Source organism: Thamnophis sirtalis, unplaced genomic scaffold (genome assembly GCF_051295495.1).
Source record: "Thamnophis sirtalis isolate CommonGarterSnake01/CBP01778 unplaced genomic scaffold, rThaSir2_p1.2 scaffold_9, whole genome shotgun sequence".
Taxonomy (NCBI): domain Eukaryota; kingdom Metazoa; phylum Chordata; class Lepidosauria; order Squamata; family Natricidae; genus Thamnophis; species Thamnophis sirtalis.
This window is the reverse complement of record NW_028261389.1, coordinates 42179889-42199403: the sequence shown is the minus strand read 5'-3', so window position 1 is coordinate 42199403 and position 19515 is coordinate 42179889. Positions and strand designations below refer to the sequence as shown.

General features: G+C 39.9%; 1 protein-coding gene across 3 annotated transcripts in view; it reads right to left on the bottom strand.

Annotated features, from left to right (window-relative positions):
• Positions 1 to 17275: 17275 nt before the first annotated feature.
• PPP1R12A (protein phosphatase 1 regulatory subunit 12A) overlaps positions 17276 to 19515 on the bottom strand; it is a 121041-nt gene continuing 118801 nt past the window's right edge. For 2 of the 3 annotated variants that reach the window (XM_087723398.1, XM_014065024.2), the window contains one exon: positions 17276 to 18284. Coding sequence is in view for 2 of the 3 variants with exons in the window: in XM_014065024.2 (XP_013920499.2) it covers positions 18198 to 18284 (87 nt within the window). In the remaining variant the exon portion in view is untranslated. The remainder of the gene's footprint in view (positions 18285 to 19515) is intronic. The other variant, XM_087723399.1, reaches the window with a different exon arrangement.

The following is a 19515-nucleotide window of genomic DNA, read 5'->3' as shown; positions in this document are numbered from 1 at the left end:
TCTTGAATTATATCTATGTACCAGTGACATGCGGTGAGGTTTATGGCTGGTGAGGCAGTAATTTTTTTAGACTTGTGGACTTCAACTCCCAGAATTCCACAGCCAGGCATGCTCAATTCCAATTTAAAGTGACAGCATTTGTTTTTCTCCTTTGCTAAATAAGTTTCCTTCTTTCTTTTTCTTTTGCCTTCCCCTCCTTCCTCCCTCTCTTCCTCCCTCCCCCTCTCTCAAATACACACACACACAAAGTTGCACCAGGATTCAGAAAATTTAGGTTTTCCTCCCCAGCCCATGTTAGCAATACCACTAGCAGCATTTTGGCTGGCAGGTGTAAGTAGAAGTGGAAATTCATTCTACTGAAAACATTGTTTTTGCTTATGATTGGATAATTAAATTTTCAGAAGACCCAAAGGCATAGTATTAGAATATTACATAGTGCATAAACTAAAGAACTGTCTCAATATGCTCCCCCCCTCTCAAACACACACACACACACTCACACACACACACAAAGTTGCACCAGGAGGATGAAGTTTGAATTCCTCCCCCTCCCTCTGACCTGCACGTACCTTTTCCAGCTGTTTCAGAGAGGATTTCAACTCTGCTCTTGCCTGCCATCAGAAAAGAAAAAAATGTAAAAGGAAAAAGGCGAGAGCTGAGGTCAGGCTGAGCCAGTTGCTGCCAGAGTCACCGTGTGGATGACTCTGCTTAACTGTTTAAAAAAGCCTCTAAAAAAGCACCCTCTACAGGAGGAGGCGGGAGAACAACAGCCTCATCTATGTCAGGAACTTTTCGGCTTTCAACCCTTGCTTAACTCTGCTCGAGTGATCATAAAGTCAGACTAGATGAGGCACGTCATTCTGCTGCCGCCTCCTGTAGAGGGCACTTTTTGGGGGGCTTTTTAAAACAGTTAAGCACTAAGCAGAGTCATCCATGTTGATTCTGGCAGCAACTAGCTTAGCCTGACCTCAGCTCTTGCCTTTTTCCTTTTACATTTTTTTTCTTTTCATGATGACAGTGGTGAGGCTCTGCCTCCCCTGACTGCACGTCCCTGCTATGTACACAGAGATGAATTTGTCAGGATTGAGTGGCGATACCATTATGAGGGTTATGTTATAACAGTGACAGTAGCAGAAAACAAATTCCTCCCTGGTTGCATTCATGGAGAACCATGAAAGGAAATCCTTGTGTTGTGTGGGTGAAGTACTACAAAACACTTCAATGCTATTTGAGCTCCATTGTGAGGAGTGTGATTTACAAACCCTGGACTTAGATTTGTTCAGGGTTTTTAATCATATTGGGCAATAATATACTTAGAATGTATACCATTTAAAGCTTGATTTGAATGATTTAATATTTTATTTTTTACTCAGCTTCCTCAATGTACTGCTTTCTGTATTTATTTATTTTAAGTGTTTAATCATCCTCTTAAAAGAGTTTTGGTTACTCTGAAGAAAGCTACCAGACAGAAAGCGGGTAAAGAAGTATATAGTTTCACCACTATTACTACTATTAGGTAGGTCTGAACATGGACTACCCAATGAATCCCAAGGCCATTCCACATGTAAAATTGAAAAGTTCCTGAAGGGCTGTTGTGAATAGCAGCAGAGGCACTATACTGACAACAGACCAAACTTGTTCCTGTGGCCCAAATTCCAGTTGTAACCAGTTGCCTTTGAGACTGTGCTATTGATCATTGCTGGAGTGTTCCTATTGGCCACACATTTTCCTTTTCAATCTTAGGCTTCCTGTTTCTGCAGTACCTGGAACCCATAACAGATCACCAAAGGATCAGCTTTCCCATTTCTGCCTGACTAGATCTCAATATTACATGCCAGGTCTACTTGTTCGTCTACCTCCAAATTGTAGATTCCATCGTACTATTTACAGATCGAATTTTCATCAGCAATCTGTTTTAGTTCCGTGTTTTCGAGTTGTCCTGCTTTCAGTGTTCCAGTATGTAATTTTATTCCATCTTTATAATATGCCCAAACTCATTAAGAGGGAATAGAATAAAATAGAATAGAATTTTTTATTGGCCAAGTGTGATTAGACACACAAGAAATTTGTCTTTGGTGAATATGCTCTCAGTGTACATAAAAAGATAATATGTCATATAGTGGCATATGAAAGTTTTTAGAAATAATATGTTTATCATCTTGAGTTATTTGTAAAAATAATAAAAGTGGGATTCAGATAATAAAATAATACATAAAATTACTAACAAAACATCTCCTGTAAAAGGTAATTATTTTTATATGTAAGGATTATATTGTTTCTAATTTGGCAGGTAATTATTTTGTTTATAATTATAGGATATATGGATTATAGAACCTAGTACCCTTAAAAGCAATCCAGCCACATGTCAGCATCTTATTGCATTGTTTAGTGCCAAAATTAGTGTAGTCCAAATATCTGGTTTTATGATATAAGTCAATAGCTATTCTTTTTAAAGACAGAACTTTCTAGAAGAATTTGCTTGCATCAGTACCAAGCAAGGGAGCTATTATTTAGGTGTGTTCTAACTTGTTTAATTGCCTCAGCCTTAGACATCACATTCCAGCTGTTGCCACCTTCTAGCTTCAAAGATGAAAATGCCCATGATATTAATATGAATCCAACAGTTATTGGCTCATTTTCAATTTCCATTAGAATCATGTTTTTACAAGTTTGTAAACACTAACTCCTCCATCTCTTTCACCCCCATTCCATTCCAGTTAACTGCTCTTGGAGCTTTCACATTTTTGTATTAATTTTCTGGCAAGTTCCTGAAATCCTGGTTTTTTTTTAATTAAGTTGTAACTAAAGGAACAGTTAAGTTGATCTTGGCTAGATCTACCTTGTAATGCTTAGCCAATAAACAATTTAAGCAAGATTGACTAGAAATGAAAACAGTTTGGGAGAAAAACATATAGACATGATTTTAGTCAAACTCATGTTTAAACAAAGCTAAAAATGTATACAAAAAATGTGAAAGCCAGTTAATGCAAGATGCTTATTTTTAATGTTGTATCTTTAATAAGAAAGAGTGTCACTTTATATTAAATAGGAAATTAGGTTCTGTAAGCTAATTATTGTTTAAACTTTGCAATTGTAGAAATGTGAGAAGTAGAAGAAACATGGTTGCTTTTAGTCTAGCACACCCAAATTACCTCTCTGAAAACTGATTTATTAAATCACAATGGATAGCTTCATGTAACATTCTAAGCCTACACTTCACAAACTCCATTATAATTCATTATGATATAAGAACCTAGACAGTCTTTGTATATTATTCCTTGGTACTAGCAAAAAAGAATGTTTTTGAGCTTAGAACTATGTCAATTAAATAGATAGGCATATCTATCAACCACTACAATGCACAATCCATCTCCTGAGAAGACGTCTTTTCAGAAACAAAGTCCAGATTCCATTTTAGACATTTATGGAATGTCATAATAAACATTCTTAATGTTTATTTTTACTGAATTACCATTTCTGATTAATACTACAATACTAATACTACAACTAAACTTAATTGTATATAATATGCACATATACACTACCATTTCTGACTAATATTATAATACTAATACTACAACTAAACTTAATTGTGTATAATATGCACATAAACTGTATATGATTGAAAGGTTACAATAAAGCAAGTCACCTTATTTTAGTCAGCTATTCCTTACTTGTTATAAATAGCTCCCTAATAAATTGGGCTAATTATTGCTTTGTCCTACCATTCACAAGTGAATCTTTTATGTTTGGCATTTCAAGTGTAGTTATAGGCCTATCTTGTTTGGATTAAGCAAATATTTCCATCTAGATCTGTGGAAATAATCTATACTGCCTTAAGACATGAAAGACTAAAATTAAAGTCAGTTCATGTTGGATGTAGATTATTTCATGTAATAGGAAAATTACCTGCTAACTGTGTAATGTTGTCTATGAATTTACTGAAAATTATTTCTAGATAGATTTCATTAGTTTCAACTGTGTCTTGGGGGTGATTTTTTTTCATCAGTGTTGTGCTGAATATTTATTTTAAATAAACATATTACATGAATAAGTACTATCTATTTACACTATTTATTGGTCCTTGTTTTATTCATTTGTGGCATAATGGCTCATATAAAGATATGGGATGGGGGAAATTAGTATCTACATGAAGCCATCAGAGCAAAATAAAAATTGTAATAGATCTAAACAACTCAGTTAAGAGTTAATCATACAAGAAGATACAATTCAATCAATACAAAAGTAAGCCAAGAGATAGCTGGAAAAAAGTCATGACAAAAATTTCCAGAGATGGAAGGGCCAGTAGGATTAACTTTGTACAGAATATTAACAAAATTGAGACAGATAAGGCAAATGAAGTAAAATTCAGATACACTACATATGTACTTCTCAAAATGTGACTTATAATCTCTCAGAGTTGGGTGGGGGGATTAATTACAAATGGATGGTGAGAGGTTGCTTCTGGAGCACTTATCAACCATGGCAAGATGGGTGGATTTCAATTCCTAGCAAGCTAGCTGGGCAATCCTGGGAATTGAAGTCCACATGTTGTAAAGATGCCAAGGCTGAGAAAATATGCTCTATTGCAAGCTTACTAGTTCTGTGTAGAAGTATGCAAAATACATCAGACAAGGTGTAGTGGTTAAGGTATCGGGTTAGAAACTAGGAGGCTGAGTTCTAGCCTGCCTTTGGCACAAAGCCATCTGTGTGGCCTTTCTTTCTTCCCTTGGAAGGAGGCAGTGACAAAACACTTCTGGAAAACCTTTCCGTGTAAATTCCAGGGACTTGTCCAGACAGTCTCCAGGAATCAGACATGATTGAATAGATTTTTTTTTAATGGAAAAGAAATAAAATTTCCACAAACTTAAATGAACACCAAACATTTGTTTTGGTGTTTTACAATATTGTACTCACTTTTTAAAAGGAAAAATAATCATGTCTGGAGAGCGTGAAGCTCCTATGTATTCTCTGATCATGTGATATGACCTTCAGTTTGCAGAGGAACTTCTGATGTAGGAGCTGTAACGCTGAAACTAGCAGAGAATTGCAAAAGTAGGGCTAAAGGTTTGTAATAACAAGCACTAGCCTTAAGGATTTATCACAAGCATCAGCTCTTCCATGCAGCACCAAAAGCAGTTTATCACCTGCCAATGTTTTGCAAAATGCTGCATTTTAACAGCAGTTTAAGTGAAATCAATTTTTCTCATATCCATAGTCTAGGGCAGTGGTAGTCAACTTGGTCCCTACTGCCCACTAGTGGGCGTTCCAGCTTTCATGGTGGGCAGTAGGGGTTTGCTGTAACTCTGCTTTATAAATTTTATAAAGTAAAGTTACTTCCCTACTTTATAAACCACCATTACTGTGGAACCGGTGGGCGGTTAGAAAATTTTACTACTAACAGAAATACAAAAGTGGGCAAAGGAAGTGTTCTTTTATATATTTTTCTCTGACTTCAGGAAGTGAAAATAATTGTTCATACAAATGAAATAGATTTCACTATCACTGACTGTAGTCAGTCACTGTCTATACATATTTTTATCTAGCCATTGCCTATGCATACTTTTATCTAACTGCAGCATATAAATCCTGTAAAAATGGGTTTGGCTTTTTTAAAAAAATGAAAATAAGGTAACTATCTGCAGAAACATTACCATTGGACAGTGGTGAAAAAAGAAGCTAGTTAAATTAGAAAATGTAGTTTTAAGTGTGCATGTTTTTATTAAAGTTTAAGATTCTTTTTATTTGAAATATACACTAAAATATGATTAAAAGTAAGTGATGTGTACATCTCTTTCCAATCTTAATCACAAGATTAAGATACTGCAGTAATTCTTGCAACACCTGGAATCAGTATCACCCAGTTTGAGAACCAATGGTTTAAAAACCTCATTTGCGTTTTCAGTGCAGCATCTAGAATTGTGAGGGTCTTTGCAGAAGAAAAAATAGTTCCATCATCTAGTGAGGGGTATGCAACCTTAAACACTCAAAGAGCTATTTGGACCCATTTCTCACAGAAAAAACTGGGACCCACAAAATCTGGGTGGGCATGGTCAATTCGACATAACTTACTCCCACTCAGTCACATGACATACCCCCAGCCATGCCTCCCCAGGTTTTGTGGCTCCCAGTGTTTTCTGTGGGGAAACAGGTCTCTCTCTGTCTCTTTCTGTGTGTCTCTTTCTCTCTCTCTCATCTCCCCCTCTCGTGTGTGTGTCTGTGTGTGTCTCTGTGTGTGTTCCCTCTTGAACCATTTCCCAAAACAGGAGAGGGTTAGTTTTTTTTCCTGATATTATTCTTTTTCTTTGGGTGCTTTTTACCATATGATTTAAATCAAGAGTAATTTCAGGTTTCCAAGTAAATGAAGCTCTTTCATCCCCCTGCTGTAGCTTCGTCGGCTGAATCCACCACTGGCTGGCCCTGCCCCTCATCCCCCTCCCAGTCAGTCCTTACCTAGCCTGAGAAGCTCTGCACCCTGAGACACTGGCCCAGCCCGGCTGTTGCTGATGCTCTGTGTTGTAATGGGCTCCAGGAGGAAGGAGGAGAAGCCGTCTCCCAATTGTGAAGTGTGCTAAATTTGTACAAGAGCAGCAGGCAGGCTATGTAGGTGGTGAGAGCAGTGGTGTCAGCTGCAGCCAGGCCGGACCAGTGTTTCTGGGAATTCAAGCTGGGCTGGGTTTAGAACTGCTCATCTCCTAGCTCTTCATGGATACAATAAGTAATTCACAATTTCTTCTTTGGTTCAAAAAAATGCCAATTAACTTGCACAATATTGGTAGAATGGGGTGTTAGTTCTTACCTGATACGCCCCTGGACAGGTGGAGACAGCGGTCATGCACGGGTTAACTCAGTCAGTAACCAATAGAACTGAGTCTACCAAAGTGATGTCATCACCTCTGAGGAGCATGCTCCTGCTTTTCTTGACAGAGATAAGTAGACTGCTGTGCAGTGAACAATCGCTTTCCGTCCAGTGACTACACAACATGCTCCCAGATCACCCCTGCGAGGTAGGACAGGATCCCAAGGGTGGGGATGACCACTGTCTCCACCTGCCCAGAGAAGGGGCGTATCAGATAAGAACCAATGCCCCATTCTCCAAAGTTGGTGGAGACAGCAGTCATGCATGGGACTTACCCCGGGAGGGCATGAGACTGGCCTAGGAGCTGGAAGAAGGGACAACCTGTTGGAGGACTCGCCATCCGAAAGATGCATCTGCCAATGCATATCAATCCACCTTGTAATGTCTTATAAACAAATTAGGAGTAGATCAGGTCGCTGCCTTGCAGATCTCTTCCACCGAAGCTGTCGAGCCCATGCCACTGATGTAGCTGCGCTGCATGTGGAATGAGCCGTAATGTTGGGGGGAGGAGTGAGATGATACGTGACGTAAGTTTGAGCAATGGCAGATCTGATCCATTGTCCAATCATGGATGGAGAAGCTTTCAGCCCCTTGTTGGTAGGGTGGAAAGAGACGAAGAGGGCTTCGCTGTGTCTGAAGACTGCTGTCTTGGCGAAGTAGATTTTAAGAGCACGCCTGACGTCTAGCTTGTGCCATTTGCGCTCCAGACTGTGAGATGGAGCGGGACAGAAATTTGGAAAAGAGAGATCCAGAGAGCGATGGAATGCTGAATTCACCTTCGGGACAAAGGTGAGGTCGATGTGAATGATCACCCAGTCTGGGTAGAACACAAACAGGTCAGACCAGATGGAAAGGGCCGTCAGCTCTGAAACCCTCTGTGCAGATGTTATGGCCACCAGAAAGGCAGTCTTGAGCATGAGGTGATGCAGGGTTGCCAACCTGAGGGGTTCAAAGGGCGGTTCAGTAAGAAAGTCAAGGACTTTGGTTAGATCCCAGGAAGGGGGGAATCGGTGCATGACAGGAGGGCCCCCTTAAGGAATCTGCGGACGTGGGGGTGCAATGAGAGGGGCTCATCTTGGTGAAGAGAGAGAACTGATGAGAGTGCTAACACCTGCCACCGCAAGGTATTTGGAGATAGTCCCTTATCAAGTCCCTGTTGTAAAAAGTCTAGAAGCTGGGATACCGCAGCCTTCAGAGGATCCTCCCCTCGAGCCAGGCACCAAGCTATGAAGGTCTGCCACGTAGATTCGTATATCCTGTTGGTAGCTGAGTGGTGGGAGGCCTGAATTGTGTGGATTACAGTCTCGGAAAGGTTATCCGCCCTTAGGACTGCCCGCTCAGCCTCCAAGTGATTAGGCGTAGCCAGCGCAGGTCGGGGTGGTGAATGGAGCCCTGATGAAGGAGGAACAGAATCATTGGTAGAAGCCACTGAGGTTCCACAGAAAGATTGATCAGGTCCGTGTACCATAGTCAGCATGGCCAATGGGGGGGGGGGGGTGATTAGGATGAGCTTGGCCTCTTCCTCTATCACTTTCCGAATCATCCTCTGTATTAGGGGGAAGGGAGGGAAGGCGTACAGGACACTGCGAGGCCACCTGCACCTTAGAGCGTCTGTCCCTTCCGCGCCTGGTGTCATATATCGAGACAGGTACCTGGGCATCTGTTTGTTGGATGATGTTGCGAAAAGATCCAGGATTGGAGTCTCGTACCTTGGCGACAGCTGATGAAATATGCGATTCAGACTCCACTCCGCAGGGTCAATCGTTGTGTGGCTCAACCAGTCTGCTCTGGTGTTGTCTGACCCCGAGATGTGTTCGGCATGTAGGGAGAGAAGTTTGGCTTCCGCCCAAGTTCCTAGGCGAAAGGCAGACTTCATGAGAGACACCGCTCTCGTCCCCTCCCCAGTGGTTGACATGTGCCTTGGCCGTAGTGTTGTCCGTCACATGTATGTTTTGAAGAGAGCACTGGAAATGAAGGAGAGCCAGATGGATGGCCCTCAGTTCTAGCCAATTCATACTGTGGGATAGGTTAGAGTTGGACCAAAGCCCCTGAGCTACCTGATCCTCCAGGTGAGCTCCCTAACCCATCAGACTCGCGTCCATTGTTACTATGAGACACGGAGGTTCCCTGAAAAGAGAGCCCTGAGCTATGGCCGGGGAGATCCACCAGTCCAGGGATAGCTGGACCTCTAGGGTCAGGCTGATCTTCACTAGGGAACAGCTACTATTGGTCTTCTGGAATGGCAGAAGAAACCACTGGAGGCAGTGGCTGTGAAGCCGTGCCCAAGGGACGATGGAGAAGCAGGAGACCATCTTCCCCAGCAGTTGAGACAGCTGAAGAAAAGGGACCCGCTGTCTCCCCCGTACCTCCTTGGCTAACTCCCTGAGACTGCTCTGGCGGTCCTGAGACAGGAAGACTTTCCCCTGGGAGGAATCTATGAGTGCTCCCAGTTGCACCAGTTGAGAAGTGGGGACAAAGTGACTTTTCTCCCGATTGATGGAGAACACCACTTCCCCTAACACCGGAAAGGTGTCCTGGAGGTCCCTGGGGGCCTGGATTGTGATCTGGACAACAACAGGATGTCGTCCAGGTAGCAGAAGATCCGGATGGGCCTGGCCTGCAGATGGGCTGCTACAACTGACAGAAGCTTTGGGGCTGAGGATAGGCCGAAGGGAAGGGCCTGATATTGGAAGTGGAGGCCCGCATGTACAAAGCGGAGAAACCACGTGTGCCATCTGTGAATTAGCACGTGGAGGTAAGCCTCGGTAAGGTCCACTGATGTGAGGAGATCGTGTCTGCAAACACTCTCCAGAATTGATAGGAGAGAGTGCATCTTGAATCTTCTGTATCTGATGAATTGATTTAAAAATTTTAGATTGAGGATTGCCCTCCAGCCCCCCAAAGACTTTGGCATGATAAAAAGACGAGAATAAAACCTTCGTCCTTCCTGTCCTGGAGGCACAGGTTGAATGGCTCAAATTTGGAGTAGATGGTGAACTGCCTGCTCTACCAGGAGCCTCTTTTGAGGGTCCCTGGAGATCGGACACATGACAAAGTGGTTCGGAGGGCTGGAGCGCAAATCCAGGAGAAGGTTGAATCTGATCATGGACCTGATCCATGCGTCATTGGTGATGTTGTCCCAACGATCCGCGAAGGACGCCAGATGCCCCCCTATTGGGATTCTCCAGGCAGTCACTTCTGCCTCTTAAAGGAACGATTGGAATTGTCCCTGAAAGGCTTTCTGGGCTAAAATCCCTGGTTGTTCCTGCCTGATCTATTGGAAAAGGAGACCTGTCTGATTGGGGTCTGTCATTGGGGACGGGAGTTGGAAGCACTCCCATCCTGGCCATGAAAGGGCTGCCTGCAGTAAAAAGATTGGTTCTGACCTTTCTGCTTTTTAGTGGCTGGTTGTAGAACCTTCCTCTTATCCTTGGACTCTACCGGAAGGGGCTCTAATGAGGACCAAAGAGAAGGGAGGCAAGTCTCCACTTGGCCCGCGCTTCTGCCTGCCACTGTTTTAGCCAGAGAAGCTGGCAGGTGGAGATGGAAGATGCAATGGCTTTGGACGCAAAATGGGCCACGTCCAAGAAGGCATCTGCTGTGTATTCTAGGGCCGCCTTAATTTTGTTAATGTCCGTGCAAGCCCTAGAATCCCTGGCTGGAAGGCGAGCTTGAAGTTGTCTCAGCCACAAAAGAGCGGAGCGACTAAAGAAGGAAGCGGAGATGCCCGCTCTAATGTCCCAAGCTGAGGCCAGGTGACCCTTGACTGAGAGATCTGAGTCTCTTGCAGGGCGTTCCTCTTCCCCGAAGACCGACGGTTGATTGGAAGTGCCGGGTAGCTCGTGTGACGAAGAAGCCAAGAGATCACCATCCCTGCGCCTGAACTAGAGGAAGAACCAGACCTGTGAGAAGCAGAACGATTAGAAGACCTGTGTTTAAGGCCGGCCGCAATACCACGCTCTATGACCTCAGAGATCATATCAGCCATACCCGGTGAATAAGAACGGCGTCTGCGGGGAGTGGGAGAAATATCTTCCTGGTAGAGGGGATCCTCATCAGGAGTAATGCTCCTGCCACAATCCGAAACATCCCCACTGTTGGCCAAAACATCTGTGCCCCTGGCATCAGCGGGCTGCGGGATTGATGCAGCAGGGGAGAGGTCATCCTCCGAATCTAAAAATAAGTCAGGAGGGGGGGCTGGACTGAATAGGCCTGCTATCTAATACCCCCCTGATTAGGCCTTGGATCCCTGGGAGGGGGATCAATGTTATCAACCGGAGCAGGCCTGTGCCTGTGGCCCCGAGGAGCAGGGGGTTGGGTGGTAGGGGCAGGAGCCAAGGAGGCTGGAGGCAGTTGAGGCTCCGGAGGAGGAGGCCATAGCCAGTACTCACGGTTCCTTGAATGCTCAAAATGGCCCACAGATCACTTTCACGCCCAAACCAAATGGCCGCTGAGGCTACAGAGCCTATGGGCTGGCGCCATAAGGTAGCTGAGGCCCTGCGGCAAGGGCTGTGGAGCCAAGGGGAAAGCCGTGGACATGCAGTGGTAGCTGGAGCGTTGAAAGGACGGCGGGGAGGTGTGGCAGCTGCAGCGGCGTTCCTCAGCAGCAGGCGGCTCTTCGCAGCTATTTTTAAAACTCCTTGCAGCGTTCAGAGGCTCCTGGAGGCGGAGGCGGCAATCAGCAGCAAAGGCGGCAAGGCAGAGGCCAGGAAATCTCCCGCTGAGGCAGAAGCGGTGAGCAGAGCCTCCCACGGCTATTTCAGCTAGCGGTGCTGAAATAGGAAACCTCAGAAGCCCAGAGGCAATTCAAAGGCATGCCTCTGACTAGACACGGCAAACACTCTCCAGCCCCCCCAAGGCTATTGAGAATCCTAACAGGAGCCCAATCCAGAGACCAATTTAGAAAAGTAATTTTCTTTCTTTGAGTAAAATCCAATTAAATCCAATTAAAGTAATCAATTATTAAGTATTGGTTGAGGAGAAAGCGATTAGCACAGCCAGTTCCAATCGAACTGAGTCTAAAAAAATGGGAGCATGCTCCTCAGAGGCGATGACATCACTTTGGTAGACTCAATTCTATTGGTTACTAACTGAGTTAACCCGTGCATCTCCAACTTTGGAGAAGGCAGGTATCAGTGTCATAGGTGGAATTACTTTGGATAAGTAAAGCAACATGACATTGTGTTGCATGCTTCACCCCCCCTTTAGTTGCTCATGGATTGTTGCAGTACAGATAGATAAGGAGCAAAGCTAGTGTCACAGCACTGCTTCCATCAGTTTGTCATCCCCACTTTTTTCCCCATGCAGATGCCATTGCTTTGTAAATATTCACTACCAATCAGGAAGTTATGCGGGAGGAGGAAAATCATATACATATCTTCACTGTTGCTGAAAACAGTAACACAAACACCCACATGCACATACTGTTGCTATAATGGTGGTTTGAACTGAAGCAAGGGGTGAAATCATAGCCAAGAACATGAACAATGGTAACTTCCTACCAAAAAGTTTGTGCAGCACTAGGATTTTTGCTCTGTGTAGGAATGTGTGTGATGCAGCAAGATTATGAACTTAAACTTGCATGAATATTTGTTAAAATAAATGAACAATAATTCATTCATTAGTTGAATGAAAGGTGAAGGTAAATGCAGAGTTGAGAGGGATGGAATATTTTCTTAATTTGCCAGTTTCTCTAAATTCTTGTTTCTTTCTTCCATATTTCAAACATATTTGAAAGGGAATAGTTGCAGATAATTTGGGTTGGAGAAAGGAGGGCAGGGAAGGGTGTGAGTTCTCTAATAGTTCCAACAATGATTTTTCCTTTTAAAAAAAAAAAAAAAAAAAAGCACAACCTCTGGCTTCCAGAAGACATATTTTCATGTAATGTAGAATTAGGCTGAAGGTAAGAAAAATTCTGGGGAAAAAACAAAAATGTTCTGATACTTCAAAACAGTGGGTTTACAGAGATCTAAACGCTCTAGACAACAGGCCTGCGTCATTAAATGGACTGAGTAGGAGAGTACAATATACTCAAGCTGAAATACTACTGGAGACAGCAAATAACTTTTTAATAAAACACAAGCCATGCCAACTGGCAATTCTGGAAAATGTAGTCCTAAAACCAGTGGAGAAAGGTTTCATAATGCATTACTAATTATTGCATCTACTGAGTCTGAAAACATGCTAAATTTCAGAACACATTGTTTTTACTTTAAATGCTGTAAAAATGAAAGGTTTTTTTGAGGGGAAAAATATTTTGGTACAGTATACATAAATACATTTCCTTATGGTTACTTTGGAACATCCTTCTCTAGTGATATGTAACTACTTAAAAAAAAAGAAGTTCATGCATGCCACCTGCTGTCCCAGATTAGAATACCTTTCACAATTTAAAGTTACTGAAGGGAATGTTTGTTAGCAGCAGCAGCTACAAGAGCAATTTAATTTACTTGTATAGAGTGCAGGAACATAAATGTATCAAAGGCTAAAGTACTAAATGAAATGTTCAAACTCTTCCAGAAATATCCAACTTTGATTCATTCATATATTTTTAATGATAAATAGTTCTGTTCTTTAAGAAGCAATCATTTATTTAAATAAATAAATATTGTTTCCCTATGTGAGTTACCATCTTAAAGCAGAGGAAGAAGCCAATTTTGGCATGATATGATCCATATTTTAGAATCATATGCTCATAAGAGAAGGAGGGAAGGGTTTGTCACTCAAGGCCTGATTCATTTTTAAGAAATGCATATAATCATAGGGTATATAGCAAATTGTTAAAAGGCAAAGTCAGGATTATTCCACTTAGTCCATCAATGTCTGACTATAGCTTTCTTCTTTGCTTGGTTAAAGAGGGGTCATAACACAACCATTTAGTTAAGTAAAACTGCTTTTGAACCAGATCCGACTTTATACCAATGACTCAGTTTAGATTGGATCATTTATTTAAGAGCATTTATGAAATTATCTCCCCTTGAGTGTTGCCTAAAGTTTCAACATAGGTAGAATTCCAGGAGGATACCCACAATTTATAAATGTCAACTATGCAGTAGAGAAGAAACATTATTCCACCAATTTCTTTTTTTACTATGAGAAGAGCCGAGGTGGCGCAGTGGTTAAATGCAGCACTGCAGGCTACTTCAGCTGACTGCAGTTCTGCAGTTCGGCTGTTCAAATCTCACCGGCTCAGGGTTGACTCAGCCTTCCATCCTTCCGAGGTGGGTAAAATGAGGACCCGGATTGTTGTTGTGGGCAATATGCTGACTCTGTAAACTGCTTAGAGGGCTGAAAGCCCTATGAAGCGGTATATAAGTCTAACTGCTATTGCTAAGAGTTGCAGGAGGCATTGAAATGATATTAAATAGATTATCAAATAGTTGTTGTTCCATACAACTGAGGCAAAATGAATGTGAAAAAGCATTTGTTTTGTGGATTTTAAGCAGGCAGTATAGCATTTATAGAATTATTTTACTTAAACCTAGAATCAGGAAATAAGACTACAGTAATTCAAAAATGTAGTGCTAGACTATTCTTCACATACTTACAGCAGAAGCATGAATACATGAAGTTTCCAAATCATGTTGAACTTAAATGTCTGAAACTATATCTGAACAGCAGGCATGCTCACATTTTCTTGGTATCAACTTATTTAATGTTTTTCTACTCTCACCAAGACTGATAATATAAAAATCCACACAATTCACAGAAAAAACAATTCAGGAGTAATACTACAAAAGTTTGTTCATTATTGCCGATTTTTTTTGTTGCTGAAAAAAACCCATTTTTTTTATTGTTTTCATTTTTCAAAACAAAAATGTTTTGACTTTACTTATTAAAAAAGGCCCTTTCTGTAGCTTTAGTGTTTTTAAAAGAACAATTTGTTTACTGCATACCACACATGTGCTGCTAGACTGGTTTTAAATTATACAGTGCTCACAACTATGTTTTGCCCCTCTACATAAGGGCAATTTTCCTCCAAAGCAGTTTCTGACCTTATGTTCTGACTACGGCATTTATCAGCAGGCATATTGCCCAGCATAACATTCCCACAGCACAGGATTTGAGACTTCTTTATCCACTACTGCTTCTTTGCAATATTCAAGTCCTTTTAGCTGATATATTAAGAAACCATTTTTCCCACTAAAATGATTATGAAATTTAATTCAATGCAATTGCTATTCAATGTACAGTACAACCTTTTTTCTATGCCATACAAGCTTTTTAAATATTAACCACATGAAAAATTTACTATTGATTATGGTTTGGAAAAATGCTACATAAATTATTTTATTATTTAAGAAGTAGAGAAAATGAAATATATTTCTACTGAGAAATCTAATGTAATCATAGATTCGACCTTTATTGATACGTTGGACTAGAAAGGGTGTTTAGTGTAGATTAAACTAATCTATATAAGCCTTTAATATATTCAACTACAGAAGAATTCAGTAACTTAATCAAGTAGGACTGTACATTTTTTACCATTAGAAAACATAGAAACTTCTTTGCATGGTAGCTTCTGCGGGCAGGCAGAATTATGTAAAATTCTGTACTGTAAACCCTTTCTCCAGTTCTAACAAATTACATAGAAATGGCTTCACTTACATACTTATGGATGTGGAAATACAATCTCTGAAAAGTGAAACAATGAAAAAAAACAACCAATAACTGGTATTATAATGGTAAATAATATTAAACTCACATCTTTCAAATGTATTTTCATTAAAATTCACACATTTGAAATTATTTTATTCATTTTATTTGTATATGTCAAAATACATTTTTTTTTGCAAAATAGTGGGTTTTGCAAATAGTTTCATGCAGATGCAAGGTCTGCTCAATACTACCAATAAAATCAATGCAACACAGTAGCCAGTTTTGAAAGAATAAATAACCTATATATAAAAACACTAAAATATTAGAGACATATTTAATCATTCACAGGCATCCAAAACATTACCAAATATAATCCACAGTATGCCCAACCAATCCACAACATTTCTCAGTGTGTCGCAGATGCTCAGATGGAACAATTCTCTGCTTGGTTTGTTTATTAGCTTAAGAGCATGAAAGACCATGTCCATCTTTAAAGTTATAAAGACCTAACCTGTAACAAGATACCCCAGAACTATCCTCGTACTGTACCTTAGAATCAAGAATCCTGAGCTTGGTAGTAAGAGCAAAATGTTACAACATCTTCAAAAAATCTTCCCATTCTCACCTCTGCCCAGCCCACAAAGGGGACTTAGGTCAACCCGATCATTCTTCTTTCCACCCAAAAATGAAGTAGTTCCCCAAGAAGTAGGCAGTAGAACACAGTGACCTTTTAAATGAAGGGGTACAAATTCACATTTAATATAGTATACAATCAATAATACAATAGCTACTACAAGCTTTACAATGTACAATTATTTTAGCGGTAGAACTGTTCAGTGATTTTTAGGCATTAGTCTGTAGGCCAATAAGACAGCTGTATTTAATAGTTTTAGAGAACATATAAAAGCTGTTTTTTTTCCCCCTAACAAAAGCTATCTTCATTGGAATACTTTTTAGAAGGCCACTGAAATGTATAAAATGATCTAACTTGATGATGGTATAAACTGAGGTCCTCTTCACATGGCAACAGCAGTGCATGTATAAAATAAAAGGCTGGGCTTTCAAATGCCTTTGAAGTTTACTTTGACTAGCACAGCAGGTTGGGATGTACTCAACTAAAGATATGTAAAATGTAATGAATATGTTCTATTTAAGTTTTTTAAAGTGAACACTATTCAAATGAAAATTGGGAAGAAAAAGGCTTTTTATAATTAGATATATTTTTGAAGAGTGGCTCCATAACTCATTTTTCTAAAGTTTAAATCATATATATATATATATATATATATATATATATATATATATATATATATATATATATATATATATATATATATATATATATATATATATATATATATATATATATATATATTTTTTTCTGAGGTTTTCGCGGGTGTTAGTATGTAGGTCTCTAGTTGTTCGGGTTTTCTCCCGCGTAGAATTGGATATGTCTTTGCGACGTTTCGACGAAGTCACATTCGTCATCTTCAGGCTGCTGCTGACTACTTCAGGTTTGGTGTACTTCAGGTTTGGTGAACTACTCCTGGAAACACCAAACCTGAAGTAGTCAGCAGCAGCCTGAGGATGACGAATGTGACTTCGTCGAAACGTCGCAAAGACATATCCAATTCTACGCGGGAGAAAACCCGAACAACTAGAGACCTACATATATACATATACATATACATATACATCATATATATATGATGACTTTATGAATATATGACTTTAAGTATATATATATATATATATATATATATATATATATATATATATATATATATATATATATATATATATATATATATATATATATATTCATTCATTCATATATATTCATATATATATATTCATTTAATTCGGGGCAGCCTAATTTACTGCATTTGCAAATAGAGAATTTTTATTCAAGCATATCATGTGGGTCTGAAAAATCCAAACAATATACATTAATATATACAGCATCACTCAGTACCTACTAAAATTAATGTGAAGGTTACAGAATCTAATCTTTTGCACAACAGTCTGTTCTCTTTTCTTTTAAAAAAGTGACCAATTGAAGCTAGAGACAAAAATTTTCAAATAATCTATTTTCAGTTGACTTTTTAAAGCATCTTTCATAGAAATAAATGCATATTGCACAACTGTGAAAGCAAAGGTTCCTTGAAACCGTTTTGGGGTGGATGACTGAAAAATACAGGATTAGTTAGTTACACTGTAGTATTTCTAAAGGATGTGTGTCTCTGTATATATAAAGCTGTGAGAATACTGTACAAAGAAAAAATCTGATACATGAATAATTAGAAGGGAACACACAAATCCAAACTTAGATATTTTTTTAAAAAAAATCAAAATAAGATGGGAAAAACCAGAAACAGTGACGAAACAACAAAATAAAGTAACTGTGATAGCAGAAAGCTTTTTTTTAACACGTTTATGTACAACTAAGGCTTACTGGTTAAATATCTGAGGCTTATCAGGCCTTGAACACTTTCCTTATATGCAGTAGCTGTAAACAAGATTTCTCAGTCATTTTGTCTTCTCAGCAGCTGCTTTAACACATGAAAATATGATCCTGGTTTAAAAAACACACACCCAGGTAAAAGGGCTTTTGGCAGAATATCTGAAAACAACAGTTTCCAAGAAATCTTCCCAGGCATCCAGTGACTGCCATGCTATGGTCCACTGGAGTTACTAATTATGTGCAATCCCATGATTCGCTGATGAGAGTAAACAAATTCTATTTGGAAAGCTTGCTGATCACTCTAATCAAGGCCCCATTTTCATCCTTTAGCCTCTGGTTATCAGCCTTCAGATCTGGTAGCATCTATAAAAGAAAAAAAATAGGACTGTGATATTTGAAAAAAAAAACATTTTTTTCAACAAATATCTTTATAGATAAATATTATATAATCTGATCATCTAATGAAAGTTTAGAAGGTCTTTGGTGCTCTCTGAGCTTGGTTGTTTTCTTACAAAAGTTTCATTATCCAAACTAGGTAATATCATCAGTGCTAGTAAGGTTTGAGGTTTACTTTAAGGTTATATTCTAGTGTCGTGCCTTGCCCGTGTTGGTCTTGGAGGTTCTTTGGTTGGGCTGTTTATTATTAACTTGTTTGACAGTTCCTTGACTGGGATATTGTTCACTTCTTGACTGTTGACCTGATTATGCTAAATTAGCATCCCCCAACCTCTAGATACCAGTTTCATGGAGAAAGGCTTTTCTGTGGGCCGGAGCGGTTGTGGTTTTGTGTGCTGCTTACATACAGTGGATGTGGCTTTGCTTGTTTGTGCAGACTGGTTGCTAGCATGCTGTGGACCGGTGCCGGTATACAGACTGGGGATTGGGGACCCCTGTCCTAAATAATCTATGTAGAATTTAAAAAGGGCATTAGTAAAAGCTATGGTTTCTTAACAAATGGTAGTTGGATGCAGTGTGAAAAGACAATTTGTTCTTTGGGAGAGTTAGTTTGCTCTTTTGTTGAGAAGAAGGCTTTGCCTTTTCAGAAATGAGTAGGGCAAAGAAGGGAGCAAGGAAGGAATTAAATAACCAACCTTCTCTATATACCATATGCTGGATTGCCTGCATAAATATGGGATTTTGTTTATTCTTAAATTAACTTAATGCATTTTAAATTATTTTCTCATTTTGTCTTATTAATACTGAATTTCATCTATATTGAAAGCTCATTTGGAACATTATATCTCAAGCAAGAATTCAAATGCACAAGTAATTCAGATTGTATGTGTGTGTGATTCAGAGTTTAAGGTTGCTTGAGATAATCTGAAAGGCAATACAATTACTGCTGAGTATTGAAAGATATGTATTCATACATTGCTCTTTTAAATGAACATTACTATTTTCAATGTTGAATTCAATAATTTGGGCAATTATAGGAAGGTAACTTTGCCAACTGTATGACCTCTTCATATAGATTCTTTTCAACTTTTGGCCTTGGAAAATGTGAACAAGGTGAATGAAAAAATGAGTGTCCGCCATTTGCTTCCCTGATTCTTGCTCCTTCTATTTGATTAAATTGTGAGAATGGATCACCCTA